The 18566-nt window shown below is 41.1% G+C and overlaps 1 protein-coding gene across 3 annotated transcripts in view; it reads left to right on the forward strand.

The window, feature by feature from the left end:
• Positions 1 to 4788, forward strand: part of UBE3A (ubiquitin protein ligase E3A) — a 46795-nt gene extending 42007 nt beyond the window's left edge. For all 3 annotated transcript variants that reach the window (XM_044433364.1, XM_044433383.1, XM_044433373.1), the window contains 5 exons: positions 718 to 882; positions 2073 to 2228; positions 2320 to 2393; positions 3656 to 3799; positions 4068 to 4788. In XM_044433364.1, the coding sequence (XP_044289299.1) occupies positions 718 to 882; positions 2073 to 2228; positions 2320 to 2393; positions 3656 to 3799; positions 4068 to 4188 (660 nt within the window). In that variant the 3' untranslated portion in view covers positions 4189 to 4788. The remainder of the gene's footprint in view (positions 1 to 717; positions 883 to 2072; positions 2229 to 2319; positions 2394 to 3655; positions 3800 to 4067) is intronic.
• The last annotated feature ends 13778 nt before the right edge of the window (positions 4789 to 18566 follow it).

Raw genomic sequence — 18566 nt, forward strand, 5'->3', positions numbered from 1 at the left:
AATTTTGGTAGAAGATGATAACAGGTGCATAGCTATCTTTCTGAAAAATAGCAATGTAGTTGCGAGAAAAATAGTGATGATGTGCCAGTGATGTTTTTAGTATTTTTTTCCCTAAAGGAAGCCTATGTCTGTTCAAAAGGGCTTTTTAATGTACATGAAAATTGACTGAATGCAGTGTGTATTAAAAGTAGGAAAGCTTTTGCTCTTACTCAGAATTTTGAAGAGAAAATGTCTCCTAATGATTATGATTATCATGCTTTTAGCAATTGTTGAGACCTGTCACAAAAGTTTGACCTGATATATGTTACTAGTATTGTTGCAACTAACAGTCTCCCAGTGTGTGTGAATTTCTAAAAGCTTTGGGAGGCTGTGGAGTGGGGATGCTTTAAAGCCTCCCCTCAGGACTTTTTCAGATAAAATTGTCCTTTCCATATTCCATTGCCAGTTACGGACAAAAATCGGCAAAATCTTATGAAAAGTGATTTCCAAAGCTGTCTCTGAAGAAAAGATTAAAGCTCTCCCACCCCTTGCCACTCTGATCAAATTCACAGTCTCCTATACCTGCTTTTCATTTCTAAATGATCTGACTGTTACAAGGTGTATGAGTAAAAGAGAAAGCGAGAACATTTCAGTTTGGTCCTTAGGATTGATGCATCCTGTGTAATTAGTGGCTTCATTACTGAGTTTTAAGTCTGTGTGACATCTTTTTCATTTTAGGTTCTTTATCAGAGCTTAAGAGACTTGTTGCAGTATGAGGGAAGTGTGGAAGATGATATGATGATAACCTTCCAAATATCTCATACAGATCTCTTTGGTAATCCCATGATGCATGATTTAAAGGAAAACGGAGATAAAATCCCTATTACAAATGAAAACAGAAAGGTAATTTGATAGGGTGTGCCTCCAATTGTGCAGTGATCACCTGAACAACATTCTAGGACTAGAAGCAGCATGTTGATGATCAGTTTCACAACCTGTATACATTATGCAAATTTAGCACAGATTTGCATTGTTTCTGCTTGTAAAATTCATATTGTTTTGCATAACATTCAACCAAACTGCTGAGGGAAAATTGCTACTTAGGGCAGCGAGGTCTCACTGCTGGCTGCTTGAAAGCCTGTTCATTCATGACCTCTCCATCTGTTGCCTTCACACGCAGAAATAGATCTTCACAGGGGTAGAAAATTACTTCAAATAATTGAATGTTGATACTAACGGGAAGCTGATTTGTCTTGTTTTTCTGCACTTCTAAGGAATCATGGCATATATGTAACCCTGCATGTTTAGGGAGACAGCACAGGCCGACATAAGTTGCTACTCTTCCTCTCTGTTTGGACTTGGCATGGTTTTCCTGTACCATTAAAATAAAGGATGAGGATAGAACTTTATTTCAAAATCCCTATATATTATTAACAGAAAGTAAGAAATCTCTTAAAAAGTATGTGACCAAAAATCTGCCTAACTAAAAAATTTCTCAGTTAGATGGCAGAAGATCATCCAGGATAGGGCTCAGTGGGCCTCCCTTGGCCAAGAATGACAGTGCTTAGAACAACTATGGTGTGACTTTATTTGGTTATTTATTTATTTATTCGTGTATTTATAGACCACCCATAAGGGCCAAGGCCTTCCTAGGCGGTTTACAATACATAAAACATATTATCATAGTAAAACATTAAAACCACTTTAAACACAATGAATTAAAACATCTATAAAAGCAGTATAAAAAGGGCCACAGCATTCAGGCTAAGTGTTGGACTATTTCCTAAAAATGATTTTGAGTTACTTTCCGTTGGCCTCATCTCATTTTGAAATAGTTCAAAACCTATAGCCACTAAATGCAAAGCACTGCTTTGCAAATCAGATTGAATACACTACTTAATTGTGTGGCATGGGTGACCCTAATTAATCTTACATCTGCACGTATTCCATCTATTTCTCAAACGGGGGGAAGGCAGAATTAATTTTGAAGTGGCAATTTGCTCGTTGCATTTATGCAGCGACTTGCGCAGTGAAACGGTAGCTCGTCCTTGACCACTGAGAAAACTTGGCATTGTTTGCTTTTCATTGAACAGGAGTTTGTCAATCTGTATTCTGACTACATTCTCAACAAATCAGTGGAGAAGCAATTCAAGGCCTTTCGAAGAGGATTCCACATGGTGACCAACGAGTCTCCTCTAAAGTACTTATTTAGACCTGAGGAGATTGAATTGCTTATTTGCGGAAGCAGGGTAAGGCAGTTCAGATGTGCAGAAGACAAGAAGTTGCTCTTGCAGCTTGATCCTCTGGTGTGAGGTGTGATGCAGTGTCTTCTATTTACAGAATCTAGACTTCCAAGCTCTCGAAGAAACTACAGAGTATGATGGTGGCTACAGCAGGGACTCTCTTATTATTAGGTATGGGACTTGTCATTATTGCTTATATTGCTTTATTCTCCCATAGCCAAAGATCTTCGTGCAGTTCACAGCACCAGATAAAATGCAATACAAAATAATAAGAACATCTTATGAAATACAATACAGATCTAAGCTTTTCTAAGAATAGACATCAAAAGCTGCACTTCACATCCAATGATGTGAATGACCACATAGGATGCAGGTCCTTTTTTTTATTTATTTAAAATGTTTATATCCTGCCCTTACCAGTGTCTCAGACATGACACTTAAAAGAAACAGTCCCAGTTTGCATGATTGAACAAGTCATGGTTAACGAACCATGGATTGTCTGTGAGTGGACTGTTTTGTGTTCGGGTTAATTCTGGGTCATTAACCCCTAAACCCCCAGAGTTTCCAGGTCTGGATGTAATTATAGCAGCTGAGGAATAGAGCATTCCTGGATTATTTAGGAAAGTAGAAAAAACATAGCTGAGTTAAACAGCCTTTAGTTAATAGAAGCCATCAAGATCAGAGTGAGAATGTAAATGCCTCCAGAATTACCTGTGTGTTGGATCCAGATTTAGTCAGAATTAGTGTAGATCTAATAAAATCAGTAGTTTAGTTATGAAAAGATCTGGATTTAACCTTATTTATCTTTTCTCCCTCAAAAAGTTATGGGTATCTGTTACAGTTCAATCATAACATTCAGATGTAAGCTCTACTTTGTTCAGTATTTGTTATTTGTTTCCAAATAACTGCGCACAGGTTTAAAATCTTAGCCGTCAAGTAAGTGAATTTGCCTAGTACCTTTGCCTTGACTGTGAGCATACACAGCCATACAATATGAACGGAATGGGCTTCAGGACCACTGGTTATGCTTGAGGGCTTCCGTCAACATTGAATGCTGTATTTTGTTGCATTCAAAATTGTTAGCAAGACCAAGACTGTATTCCTCACTATCGCTGATATTCTTTCTGTTCAAGGCTCTGCCCATGCAGTAGCCTGTGGCCAGATGGAGCCTTTTAAGCATTGGGAACTGAACTCACAGCCTTATCCAGAAAAAATACTAGGTAGCATCTGACCCAGTGACTGCTACTTGAAATGACAGAAAATAATGTTTTGGTACCATGGCATTGTCTTTACTATTTCTGAGGTAAACAACAAGAAGCACCACTTCATGGACAACATTATACATACTGATACTGTAGGGTGTGCATTGCACCAAAGCTCTTGCTAGTTCTTGCTCTGCACAGCTTGTTAAATGTTAATTTTCTCTTCCACAGGGAATTTTGGGAAATAGTCCATTCATTTACAGATGAGCAAAAAAGACTATTCCTTCAATTTACAACAGGCACAGACAGAGCACCAGTAGGAGGACTTGGAAAGCTAAAGATGATTATAGCCAAAAATGGTCCTGATACAGAAAGGTAACCTTCCCTTGGTGTGACTTTTTATTATTAAAAGAAATCAGAAATAAGCTTAAAGTTGTAAATGCATTCTCAGCCCCATTCTGAAGTAGTGTTCTGATCTCTCTCTCAAAAAGAAAATTGCTATTTTCATGAAAGAGTCCATTAGATAGTAAAAAGTAAAATAAGAAGCAAAGCTTAAGTTACCAATCCCAGAATGAATGGAAGAGCAGGTTTGTGCATTTGGTCTACTTTCTTGGGACCTGATTCTTTGCTTCTCTTCCCACAGGTTACCTACATCTCATACATGCTTTAATGTCCTGTTGCTTCCGGAGTACTCCAGCAAAGAAAAACTTAAGGAGCGATTGTTGAAGGCCATCACATATGCCAAAGGATTTGGCATGCTGTAATGAAATAAATAAAATAACAAAAGGGATAAAGAGATTGGTGGTGATGGTGTCCCTGTCCAAAAATAAATGCATAAAATAAATCCCACAAAAGGCCATAAGATATAGCAAGCTACAGTAGTCACCTGTGTTTGTGCCTCCCTTCTTCACTTGGGGACTTTGGGCTGGAACAGCAGATTTCAGCTGCTTCTATGAACAAATTATTTTCTTTTAGCGTGAAAGTGTTACATATTCTTTCACTTGTATGTACAGAGAGGTTTTCCTGAATATTTATTTTAAAGGGTTAAATCACTTTTGCTTGTGTTTATTACTGCTTGAAGTTGAGCCTTTTTGAGTATTTACAAGAAAACAAAACTGTACTCTCCCAAGGAAAATATTGCCATCATTTGTAGATTGTGTAACCTTTAAGTATGTGCTACATTTTTGTCCCAGTTACCAAATCAAAATCAGGAACTGTACTTTTTTGAACAGTTTTGCTTTTGAAACTTGAAGTCTTGGAAAACAAAATGGTGTGATGCAATGACTGCTGTTCTAGCCCCCAAAGAAATTTGTGGAAAATCTTTTGAATCAATAAAGATGGAAGGGAGAACTTGGAATGTTAAACTGCAGCCTTGAGAACTTTACTTTAGTTACAGCACAACAATTTAAAAAAAAAACACCCTCATTTCACTATATATGTTGTCTTTCACTTGTCTTGTAGCATACTGTGTTTTTAATTAGCAAGGTTTCTAGTGTATGAAGGCATAAACTTAGTTAGCTGGGGCTTTTTCTTAAAGAAAAAAGACAGTCTACTGGGAAAAGTGCATTTTCAGCCAAACAGCATTTAGAGTAGGAAGAACTGTGCTGTGGGAAAAATCAAAATGCTGGGTCTGTAAACAAAAGCATGTGAAGTGCACTTAAAATGAACTTTTCATTGCTTATTGTGTTGACATTTTAAATAGACAATCCAGTCTTCCCTGTCAGTTATTTTAATGACTTATTCTTTTATCAAGGCATACAATCAGTGCTGCAGCAAAGGGATGCCTTTTTTCCTTCCTCATCCAGCATTAAGGGAGAAATAAACATTTAAAGGACAAGTTTGCATTGTAATATTCCCAGCTATTCTTTGTATGTATGGAAAGCAAATCAAAGCAAATCACCTCTGTCTTTTACATAGCATACCATAGGAATGTAAATCTGTACCGCACATCAGAGAATTGCTCACCCTTCTACAGATTGTCCCTGCACACTCATGATTGATGCTGTTACAGTATAAAATACGGGGACTGTACATTTTTAACTGGCACAATGTAATTGGCATACCTCTTCCCTACTGCAAGTGACAACCGATGTGCAGAACTGAGCTTGTGCCTTGCTGGTTGCTGTGCCTGCCCACTACGCAGCAAATCAGCTTGATTCGTGCAAAATTGGTATTAATTTAAAAGGCAAAATTTTGAGATCATTGAAGGGAAAAAACATGTATTTCCGGATTACTTTATTACATTCTTTTTAGTAATAGAAACAGGCAACTGTTATGTAACTATAATGCTAAATAAAATAGTGATGTTTTCCACCATGGCCAGTGACAAAGAAGAAAAGTGATTTTCTTAGTTTGATGTTAATCCTGGATATCATTGGAAATCTTGGTGGGGAACGTTGATACACAATATATGATGACATTAGTATAAAACCTTGCTTAACAGTTCACTGGAAACTGCATGACAACTTTTATCTATTGTCTAAGAGTCTTGTGGCAATGTAAAGACAAAAAATATAATCTGGTGCAAACTTTCAGGGACACTGTCCATGTCATTAGGTGCATAAAAGAAGTGTTAAACTCAGAAAAGCCAATATATGTACACATGCTAGGGGTTGTTGGAAGAGAGAAGTTGGGGGAGTTAAAATGCGAAACAAAATGCCATTCAAAAGAAGTTGTTGGGATTTTTACTCATCTTATAGATGGGAGCAGAACATGCTACCTATTTAATTTCTAAGGATTTGCTAAGAATTCTGAGGCACGCACAACTTTGAAGCGTGGAGTCTGCCAAGATGAATGGCTGAAATAACTTTCGATCAAAGTTCATACAGTGTAATATCTTTATTAGCCAAAAACTGTGTGAGGTCTCTGAATCATCAAGTGGTTACAAGAAGCAGGTGGGGGTGCTGGAAGAGTAGCGAGGAGGGAGACTGAATAATGTAGTCTGCCTGGTCATGATATGATACGGCAGGGAGACATATCAGTTGCAGGGTGATACTGCAGGGGGCAGAGGTTGCAGACAATGGCTGCGTCTCTGCCAATTTGCTTTCTGTGAAGACTTCCCTGATTAAAAGACTGGCAGATCTCAAAATCTTGCATATTTTTTGTAAAGGTTGGATTGGCCCCATAAAGGTGTTACTGTATGGATTTTGGCATTTTTCTTTTGGCTAGCGCAGCTGCCTTTTTCTTTTGCTGGTAAAGATACCTGTTGATGGTTAAATATGCCTTTGTTGTGAAGGAAGTGTGTGCTTTTACAAAGAAGGCATTTGTAGGGTATGTTGTATTTGCCTATTTTAATGCAGCCCTGTGCTGGTTTGCCTAGAAGTTCCACTGTGTTCAATGTGACTTTCTTCCTAGTCCTCTTTTTCATCCATTGGTTTTTCAGCCTTTATGCAAGGCTTTCTTCAGTATTATAAATCCATGAACAAGATCACTTCTGCTAGGAGGGAGGATGTACTTTCCTTTCAGTTCCCATTCATTGGTCACTGAGTACCTGTCCTAGTTACCTTCTTTCCTACTTTGCACTGTCAACGAACAAAATGCTATTACGTTAGTTGCATATTGATGAGGAATCCTATTTTGATTTTAAACCAGGATTGTGCACAGTAAATCTTTTAACAGTATAAGAACTTCCCTTATTTTCTTTTATAAAGTCCAAACATTTCATTGCCTGTCTCAAACCTGCAGTGTACAAAAACAGTTATTACCACGTTGTGCAAATTTTAAGCACAATAATGCAGAATCCATTCGTGGTTCCAGATGGTTTCTGATCTCTCACATTATGCTTTTGGTACAGAGTGCTACTTCGGGGTGGGGGTTTATAGGTTCAAGTAGATATTTGTCCTATAGAAGGTCTCAGGCTTAGTCCCTCCAGTCTCCAGTCGTGGGACTCAATAAAGAGTGTTGCTTGAGACTTGGATTAGTAGCTACCAGTCAGACATCAATGAGCTACATGTACCAGTGTTTATATTTGGTCATACAAGGCACTTAAAATAGATCATAAAGAGATTGTTTGGCATTTATTTATTTATTTATTTATTTATTTATTTATTTATTTATTTATGACATTTATAGGCTGTCCATCACTGTTGTCTCTGGGCGGCTTACAATATAATATAATCTAAATTCTAAACCAAATAAATTAACTATACCAACTTTTTAAAAAAAGTTGATGTGTAATCTAAAACTATGGGCTTTATTCTGTCAAAACTTAGGCTTCCTTTTGAAATGGGGCCTTGGACAAGGCCAGTCAGGATCTTTTGGCAGGGACATATATAGGTTTCGTGGCTGCATTCCCTGTCAAAACACTATTTCAAAAGGCGTTTGACTTTTCACAGCTGTCAAAACTCAGTGCTCCCATAAATGGGGTGCCAGCACACACAGGCTTGGAGTACACTGAGAACAGTCATGTCTAGCCCGAAAATCCAGAGGATCCCATGGGGGGAACAGTAGCCTACACTCTTTTACTACACATCTATAGCCTACACTCTTGCCTGCAGAGATCCTTCACAGCTTTGCTTTTCATTTGACAGCTTACCTTTTGATGAATAACAAAATAACTTCTTTGTAGGCGTGCTTCCTCCATGGATGGTGCCTCCTGTAGTTTGACAGGAGACACCATCCAGGGCGTTGACATGGTAAGACTGCATTTCAAGGAATCAGAGCTGTGCAACTTCAAAAACTTGACCAAAGAACATAACATAAACAAAGTTTGTACAAATCTTAGGTCCAGTGTTTTAAAAATAAAGGAGAGGCAAACCATTGACAGCAGCTCCAGAATATTGCTTGGATACTTTGAAGGAGCTATTACTTCAGAGTCAAAAAGATTGACTCTTTTTGAGTAAAGAGTCCTGAGTAAAAATGGAGGCAGGGGACTGACAAAGTTGTGGTGATGCAAAAGAGGTCATAGTCAGTGCAAGCAAGACTGCACAAGGCTACCCACGAGAGGACAAAGCTGGGGACAACCTGCAATGAGCCGGAGTGTTGGACATGTTGTGGGTGACTTCATGAGCATAGCTTATTCTAAGGATGGGTTGCTGCATGATCTGAACTCAGCCAGTATAAGGAGCTGCTTTGTTGGGCACATTCTATCAATTTCCCTTTCTAAGGTAACGCACTAGCCTGACCATATCAGAGAATTTATGCATTTAACTCCTATAGCAGGACTGGCTTAGTGCGTTGTAAATTACCATTTGTTTGAAGAAAAAAATAACTGTTCCTCAACTAGTTTCTTAAAAATCATTGATGGAAGTGGACAGTTCTGCATTAACCGCAACAGAAACACTGCAAGTAATCTAACAGTGACTGTAACAAATGATAACTTCAGGGCAAGGATCCTCTCATTCCCAAGACCAGTTGAAATTTGCATTCCACTATGCTGCAATGCCCTATAAGAGGGACCTAAAAACTTGAGTACGCTCTGGGAGACAAAAAAGCTTAAGGAGAAGGGAAGTGTGCAGAGGAAATGGGACTGGAATAAGACATAATTGTCCTGTGGAAGAGAAATACCTGTGCAGCGGGTGGCCTGTGCTGAAGTACCTCACCTTAGAAGAGTTGTCTTTATTCTAATAAATTTAGCATGTCACACTAAATGTTAAGTTCCTTGATTCCTGTTAGCAGATTTGATTAGCATGCATTAATGTGTGGTCATATGTGTTCAAGTGGCTTGCAATTCCCAAATCTGAACAAAAACAAGGTCTATAATTGTATTAAATTTGACTAAATTAGCAGATCGGCAAGCATGCTAAGTATTTGTCTCCCCTTGATAAACTGCCAAAGAAGGATAAGAACAGGTAGAGGAGCTATAGCCATGCAGGTGTTTACTGTACCTAATGTAGCTACTGTGAATATTGTCAAATTTCTAGAATTTCCCTTTGAAATAGGATCTCATATTTTAAAAAGCTCTTACCAATATATGCATTTCTTTGAAACAAGGAGGGCTAAATATTGGGGTGCAATATTTTTAAAATAGTTTTATTTTAAAAAGCTATTGTGAATATGTGGTCAACCTGCACTGATCTGTTATCAAATCCCACTTTTCCTTCAGTGATATATCTCCGTTAAGCAACTGCTTTGGCTTATGTGACTTCACTGTAAGTAGCATACAGTTTAACGTCATGGCAGGAATCAAGAGAGTTAATATACCTACTTTCCCATAACTCCTGAAAAAATATGTCAACTAATTTTGAACAAGAGAAAGAAGTATTTTGCAGTGTTTTGCTCAATGCTTTTTAAAAGAAAGGTTTAATTTAAGAAGATTGGGATATAGTGCTAGATAACATTTGAAAAAAGAATGCCAGCATAGCATTTTAAACGCGTCTCTAAACTCAGCAGACTTGCTTCCAGAATACATTAACTACTCAAGAGCTGGCAAAAACATTAACAATTGTTTTGGGGTTTGCATCTCTTATCATTCAGGAAAATTTGCCCATTGAATCATTTAGGGCATTATTCTGCCATTGCTTCATGTAACTGGCAGTCATCCGGATAGGAAGAAGGCATTCACTGCATGAGAGTCCCAATTATATGGTGGTTTCTTTTAGTCAATACAGCACAACTGGCTACAGAGATGCCAGTTCCTGAAGGGAGTGTTAGCATATCGCCAGTTTCTAGGTTGGGCTGCTTCCAGACCTGGGCTTTTGCCACACTATGACCCCACCTCATTCACAGAATTGTATGGGCGTTTTCTCAGCCCTTCAGTCTTTCTCCCCCTTGCCGCAAGCTCATTAAGGAAAGGGCTACAGTAGCTGCTCTATGCCTTCTAACTGGTAATGCGAAGAGTCCTGTGGCTGAAAGTTGTCAAGGAAACATCTCCAAGCCTTAGTTTGTGATTAGTTGATAAGGGTTATTGTTCAGCCAGTTCCTTTCTAAGAGGTTCTCTTTGGTAATTATTTCATTATAACATTCCCGTATCAGAATCTCAAAAGAATTGTCCTCTTCCATAACATTCCTGTCCAATTTCTTTACCGTAATGCTTCGGTGACTGGTTTCTGGACCTACAGGATTCCATTTGCTCTGCTCCTGTTCAGTATCACATAGGAAATCATGCTTTATTTCACATTTCCTCCCTACTTTTTCCAGCAGAAGCTCAGAATAATAATTCTGTAAAGGACAGATTTACTCCTGTTTTAAAGCTGCAACCTTCTCGAGAAAGAGCTTGACTTTCTTATCTAAAAGGTCATGATTGCTTACAGTCATATGGTCATCCAGGCAGGGGTATATTCCTGATGATGTGCTGCTCAAGCCCAAGAAAAGATTCCTAGAGGTTGGTCTCTGTTTATGTCCTTGTTTGCTCTTACGGTTTTGCACCATGCAGCTTTCTTTCAGGACTTTATCTCTAAGTCCTTCAGGAGACAAAGACATACTAGCTCGGGTAGCCTGAGGTGCTGGATGTTCTGTCTGTGAAGAGATGTCCTCAAAGCGCCTCTGATACTGAGAACTTGCAACGGACAGCCAATCACTTCTCTGGTGACTGGCATTATGGGGTCTTTTGCTTTTGAAAATGCTGCCAGGTTCACTAATGGCTGTCCCAACTTCTGAACGTCTAACTCTTTTAGCACCTGAGCTGTGCCTCCCATGTTCCCCTGTTCGTGAATCTAGTTCCTTTGTAGCACTGAGGAGCAGATCCTTAATCTTGGCTTCCTTACCTTGCAAGGCTTTGCAGCTGTGATTCTTACCAATGGAGATCGGAGACAGATGAATCTGGCTTTGACAGGGGGCTGAAATAGCTCTGGAAGCTTCTGCGTTCTGTAGTATAATTCCCACAGCCTTCTCACTACCATCAGTCACAACCGTATGCAAATCTGGAAAGAGGCTCCGGGAAAGCTGCTTGATGAGCTCTAGATTGCCGAATAGCTTGGCATGAGCCACTTCTGATCTCCTGAGCTTGATGGAGAACCTGTTGTACAAAATCCTTTGATCCATAGTAAGAGAATTTACTGATTGTTTCTTAATGGAATCCAGGATTCTAAGCTGCTTGTTTAAGATGATCTCTTCTTTTGCATTGCCAGAGAAAGCCAACTGGGATTTCCCTCGATCTTTCAGTTTGGCTCTTTCTCCCATCATGAAACTAGTGCATAAGTGGTCTCCTCTGGCTGTTCTTTCACCTTTTCACAGTGGATCGTATTTCAGCAGTATCCTTGGTGGACTGGGGAAGCGTCTTTGAGCTTACTCCTGGGGTGTTGTCAATCTTGAAATGCTATGCCAACAATTGGACCTGTTGATGAGATCAGGTTCCTCATCTGCGTTGTTAAGGAAACAAAAATGAAAGCCATCTATTCAAAAGTGGGAATAGCGGTGATTGTTGGCTTTATTGCTTTGGTCCCTGCCATGAATAATTGCCTTAAGCTGTATAAATATATTTTGCAGGAGAATACTGCAGTTTCTATAAACACTAGGTTTCTAAACAAGCAAATTGGTCCGAGGAGGAACATCAAACACCTTATGAACTGGAACCATTTTGCTGAACTAAGTCAACAGTCATACAATAAGAACTTAGACCTTTACCTACACATTTTAGTTGTCATTTCCCCACTCTTGTTTCTCACTCAGTTTTGACTAACGATAATGTGTAGAAACCTCAGACTGCATGGCCAAGGGGCAAGAATACAGGCAGATACACCTGTAATACAGAACCGGTGAAGGCACCACACTGGGGAAAATTCATGCAACGTTAGGCCCATGGCCATCCAGATGTTGTAGCGTACAAATCCCCGCAAGCAGGCAGACTGAAGAAGCTGGAGTTTGTTTCTGAAACCTTCCAAGCAGTTCCTGTCAGGAGCAAGAGTCCCTCCTTCTCTCTTTCAAACAGACAGTTCTTTGGCAACAGGTCTTTATTTCCAATGTACATCCAGCATGCTACAGCCAGCAAAGAAAGAGTTTCTGAGCATGCCCAGAGTGGTTCACTGAGCTATTACCAGGAACGCTGCGTTTGAGTAACCCTGGACTCCACCTCTCTGGAGACAGGCAAGCCTCCTAGTTGCATGCAGGCCCTGTTGTTGGCTGGCCCTTCTCTCCCAGTGCCACATCATGGGGTCAAGGACTGAACCCAGCTCCTCTTCCGTATCCCCTCCCAGCACTTTCAGACTCTCTTGGCGCTCAGAGTGCTCTTGAACACCTAGAGACAGTGGCCCTGAGATACGCTTTTCCTCCTTCACCATCTCGATTTCTATAGACCTTATTTCCCATTGACTTATTCAAAGTCAGTGCCACCTTGGCCCCAAATCACATACTTAGAACAACGGCCTCTTTCATTCCCAACACCCTGAGCCTGACAAAGGTTGGCCTGCAAAGACCAATCACGTTTCTGTACTGCCGCAAAGCCTGACAATATATTTTACTAGCTACTGTGATGATGGGCAATAATTGTGACTGCTTAATGCAGTTTTCTGATTCATGGCTTCATGTTTGTTCTGTGTGCACCATTCAGCTTCTAACAAAATTGGAAAAGCTGAGGTAGCTTTAATATATGGCATCCTGTGGGGGCAAACATATTCTGCCCTGATGTACCACAAAGATGATTACAGAGTGATATGGTAAGCAAAGGAAAGGCCACTGGGGAATCTAGTCCTGTTTTTATTGGAGAAAGGACCCCGTGTCTTGGCTCCCATATGCAACATTTTCTTGCAAATTGCCACTTATTATCAGTACTTGGTGTGGCTCTTACATTACCATTTTACTATCAGAGTGAAAATTCTAATATCAAGAAGATTTATTAATATGTATATTCATGGGTCAAACACAGATAATGGAAACCTGTACACAAGAGAGCAATTATAGGCAGTGGGGAGAAACTCCAGCTAAAGAAATACTTTTGAAAAAGGCACGAGAAAGTTCTCAAAAGCAATTTCTCCTTCCTATGCATGGTGCATTCCACCAGTCAGGAAGGGACGTTGCAAAACAAAAAAACCCTTGGTTTTCCCGGGATGTGGTTTATGAGCATTTTCTCACAGGCACAGGGTAGGAAGACCTCTGAGCTAAACCAGCTCGGCTTTGTTTCTCTTCTGTGGTCCACACAGGGGAGAAGCAAAGCGGCCACCACAATGGACTTTGCTGCGCCCAGACTTTCCCCAACTTTCTCACTGGTGGAGCTTTGGCTGAGGACCCAGTGCTGTTGCAGCTCCGGTCCCTGACCCCCGATCTCATTCTTGGGCCCTGAGCCCTGCAATGCCACCCACTATGTGGGGGGCTAGGGAGAGGGGGCATGCAGTCTCCAGACCCCAAAGGGCTCGCTTGCACCCCTGTTTTAAGTCTAGGAAACAGTTAAGAGGAAGAGGACCCCCCCAGAGCAGACCGAAGGTCTTGCTAGTTCAGCACCATTCTGCGCAATGGGAAGCCGGGTTGCTTATAGTGAGCTGGCGAAAAGAGCACGGGCACATGAGCAGAGCCGCACCACCTCCCTGTGGATTCCCAACACCTGAGCTTCGGAGGCATGTTGCCGCAGCTGCTGGAGGCAAGTGCCAGGCCATTCGTTGCCTCCTCCATGAATTCGTCTCACCCCTTCAACTCCACCCACGTTAGTGACCATCCCAACATCTCTGTGGCAACACAGTCCGTGCGTTAGCTCTGCTCTCTCAGGAGGAGGGCTTCCTTTTTGCTTGCCCTGAATTTCCTGCCAAGTGGCTTCATGGGGTGATCCTGGTGCTATGACAGGAGGAGCAAGGTCTCCCACTTTCCCTGCATAGTGGATGTAATATGAGAAACCTCCCTCACTGCGTCCTGGCAAGGCCTCCCTCTCAAGCATGGAGCCGCTGACACAGTGCTTTCTCTGCCCGCTCCGGTTTAGCACTATCCGCTCACCTGGCTTTTGCCATGCAAGCAGTGGCCAGAGTGGGAAAACCCAGAACCACGTCATACACTTGCCTCGCACTCTTCCTCTGGGCGTTCATGCAGGCTGGGGACAGAGCAAGCAAATGAACAACAGAGACAGTGGTGAGAAGGCCGCCCTTTGGAAAGGGGAGCCCAGTGTCCCCTCAAACCCTGGTGCTGGTCCTCTTTAACCATGTCACTCGGTTGCCTTTCTTAAAAACAGAAAAAGAAACTCCAAGCATTCTCTTTCCTCATAGGATGGTCGCTCTTCCCTCTTCATCATTGGGCCTGCCCATGTCTGCACCTTCTGCTGTCCAATATCCATTCTGAAAGAGAAACTGGTTTTGCTCATATGTCGAACTGGAAGAGACAAAAAAATGACAGTTACTCAGTTCAGAACAGAGGATTTATTTGCCTACGCTGTACAATTTGTAGAGAGAAATCCCAGGGGATTTTGAAGAAATGTCACTCTGAAGTACAGAAACTGAGGATAGGGATGTCCAAGGATATTTTTAAGCTACAGCTGGATGAAAGATATCAAATTGTTAAGCAGAACAATTCAAAATGAGATTGCAACACATTAACAGGAAAGAGGCTTTCCACCATGTTCTAGCGGAAGTTGCTGGCAGTAGCCGGTGCTGTCATGGTAACTCTCCATGTGTACTAAGATGCAATTAGTCACTCTTTTACAACCTGCACAATTGGCAAAATAGGATCCTCCCATACACAGCTAGTATTTCAAATACCTTCAGTATGGTCATCGTTTTGAGCCTTAATCTGGAAGTCATTCAAGATCATTACAGATATGTCAGAAAAGTTTATCTTCTTCTAAAAGCAAAGCACCGTGGAGTTGATGTGGTAGCTCCTTAAATTGTTAACTTAGTCTGCATCTCTTCTCTGGTCAGTTACCATGTTTTAAACAGCTGCTGCTGCTGTTTTTACAAAGGGGTTGATGACGTTTGGTGACAATGATGTGAGCAGAATTCACTAATATGATTGCAATAGTGAAGTAGCCATACATTATATAAAACTTCCCAAACCTGGTGCTTCCAGAAGTTTGAACTACAGCTCCCATCAACCCCAGTTCATATAGCCAAACAAATCTGCAGGGCATGAAGCTGGAGAAGGTTGTTCTGCATTGGACTTAGCAAGGGCTTTGTACTTTTTTATGTTCATGTGCCCTGCAGAAGTTAGTATATATAAAAACAGGGCTGTGCGACCGAAAGACATTGAGTTCTACAAACTGGATAAATTATACAAACACGGCCTGGTTGCATAACTTATTGGTCTGCTTCCTCTGGGGAAGCTTGAAGAGTGGCTAGACACTGAAGCACAAGCCAGAAGAAAGCTTTCTCAGCTCCCATTCTCCGGGCTTCTGAAATCTCACCATGTATGCACCTCACATATGTTCAAATCCATCTTTGTAACTTGTTTATCTTGAAATGAAAGCAAAGTTCCTCTGGATGCTGAATCCCATGCCAAATATAAAATTGTGTGAACAACTTGCTCCCATCTTTAAGCACTGTGAAGACACATTCATTTCAGTAGCAAAGACATCTTTTACTTTCCTACACCTATTGAAACCATCGTCAAAATGATGCCGTGTGCCATTCTGAACACGCACCATCTTCAAATACCCACACTCATTAATATAACAGATTTTCTATGATGTCGCTTTAGTTTGACTTGGCAATCTCTGTACAGAAGAGACATATATACAAGCTAACATGAAATGACAATCAGATACAGATGAATAATATTTAAAAAATACAGAATATAGCTGAACTTAAAACAAATTTTCCCATAAGTTACAAATAATACTAAAGAAGGATCATTAGCATTTTTTAGTGCTTTCAAGTGTTCAATATCACATTCACGCATTAGCTAGTGAAATTTTTTTACAACAATTCTGTGAAGTACATAAATATTATTATCTTCCATGTTGCAGATGGGGACCGAGTCTGAGAGTGAAAGAGGCTCACATGAACCCATTCGTGAGTTTGTGGCAGAGGCAAGACTCAAGCCAGGGACTTCCTGATTCATAACGCAGTCTCTTTTGCAGCTGCTCTACACCAGATCGCTTAATAAAAAAACAAGAAAGTGGAATAGCGTTTCCCTAGCTGCGGAAGTGAGGCCAATAAAAAGAACTTGTCTGTCGTGGCTGATTTAACTTATAGCAATGTCCATAAAGAACAATGAGGCTATCACAAATCATAGTAACCCCTGACTTTCATTGCACATTAAACACACAGCAAGAATGCTACAAATTAGTGTCTGACAGGGACGAAAGATGGAAAAGCACACAAAGTGCATTTTGTCAGAACAAAAGTTAATGTTCACTTTAGGAGCAATGGACACCTTGCTGGGCAGACAAGCAATACCAAGATGCAGGAAGAAAGAGACACCATAACAAAGAGAATATTTCATTTGTAGAAGGTCCCAGATAAAGGAGATTATGGGCTACTTGTTAGTGGTCTGCAGGAACCCATCAGGGTTATCCCAGCCCAGCCCTTGGGTAGGGATTGACTACAATGTCCATGTGCACTCAGTTCCCTCGCATTATTGCCCTACTTCAGCAGGCATGCACTGTTTGATAATTTGTTCACATCTCTTGGTTTTTCCTCTGATTCCTGAACTTTCCATAAGTGAAGAGGCTATTTGTTAATGTGAGATGACTATGTCCCATTAAGGGCAAGCAGATCTGAATAGGCTTATGATGTGGTTTAATGGCATCCTGTGATTAATTCTTATATCTGTTGTTTTTATTCTTATATCTCTTTTTGCTCTTTCCTGTTCACCACTCCAAAATTTGCCTAGTTATGGAGCAGTATAAAAATACTGTAAATCAACAAAATAAAAGACTCTAAAAGGCCAGTAGAGAAATTCCGATAATCTCTCAGCATGAAATGCCTGCGTGTGCCTCTCACTCGGCTCATACATGACCACCAGCCTTGCGGCGCCTGGGCACTGGCAGAGATGGCAGCAAACTAACTGCAGCTGAACCCAGACAAGAACAAGACTTGGATCAGGATGGCTGCAGAGGTTGTGACCCGCCGAGAAAAGGCGTGGTAGCAGTCCTATGATGGATGGGCTTTAATCTCTCCTGATCGCACAGGTTTGTGGCCCTCAGGCATGCTTGGAACGTCATGACAAGTTTGTGATCAGACTTGCTTCTGACTCCCTCTGCTTTGCAGGAGGGCTGTATCCCTTCCTGTCAGAGATGGCTCTTTTATGCCTTTGTCACTTCAGAGAGAAACTAGCACAGTGCATGCAAGCTGCAGTTGAGTTTGGCCATCGCTTTGAAGCTTCCACTGATAAAGGGCACAACTACGCACCTCGTTACAGGAGGAAATTGCAACCAATGCGATTTACATGCTATTGCTGGGTTGGTTGGCCAGCTGGGGAAAGCTGGTGCTTGTTGAACTTTTTTCTGTCTAAATATACTTAGGACTGTGCCCTAACAGAGTGAAGACTGCATAATGTAAAATTCTCCATACCCTCATAAAACTGCAAGCTGGGTCATGCTCTACTACCAGGTGGGGATGTGAGGCAAGGAATGGAAGGCATCATTCAGAGTCCTGTCTCACAGGGACTTATCCTCTGCAGACTAAAACCCATTTCTTAAGTTCAAAGACATAAAACTCTATGGAGGAAGTGCCCACTTACACAACGCAGTCCAGTGCCCACTTACACAATGCAAAAATAAAGGAAGGAAGGCAGGCAGGCAGGCAGGCAGGCAGGCAGGCAGGCAGGCAGGCAGAGGCCCACAATACAGACATGCATTGGTCAATGCCACGAGACTGATTTTTTTTCTTTCTTCCTTTGCAAGATTCCTGCTTTGATGACCATTGCTATTCTGAAATGGACAACCTCCCAGGACAGAACAGTGCAAGATGATTATGCACAGGGATCTGCACAGGGATCATGAGGTGGGGAACCTAAATGAGATTGTAGCAGTCTACTATGAAGTTCTAATATCACTAGCTGACGTGTGTGTGGGGGAAGCAGGAAATACCACAAAAATCGACTCTGCATAATAGAGTGTTCTCTCATGTGGTGAACTAGAGAGTACCTGTAGACACAAGTAAACAAGGGTACCAGTCTTTTCCTGTGCCTCTTTCTCAGCCCAGTTCCTCTTCCCTTCACACACTACAAGCAAGAGATGTGTTTGCAGCCAGCATGAGTACTGTATTTTGTTCTCTTCCCTTGTAGTTAAAGACCAGCTGTCTGCATGTTTTAAAATGTTTGCAGTATCACTTTGTATAAATAACATACAATTCTGTACCTTGAGAGATATATGTATCTCTGGCTATATATATAAAATGGCCAGTGTCTTCAT

Source organism: Varanus komodoensis, unplaced genomic scaffold, assembly GCF_004798865.1.
Source record: "Varanus komodoensis strain SLA01 unplaced genomic scaffold, ASM479886v1 scaffold1, whole genome shotgun sequence".
NCBI lineage: Eukaryota > Metazoa > Chordata > Lepidosauria > Squamata > Varanidae > Varanus > Varanus komodoensis.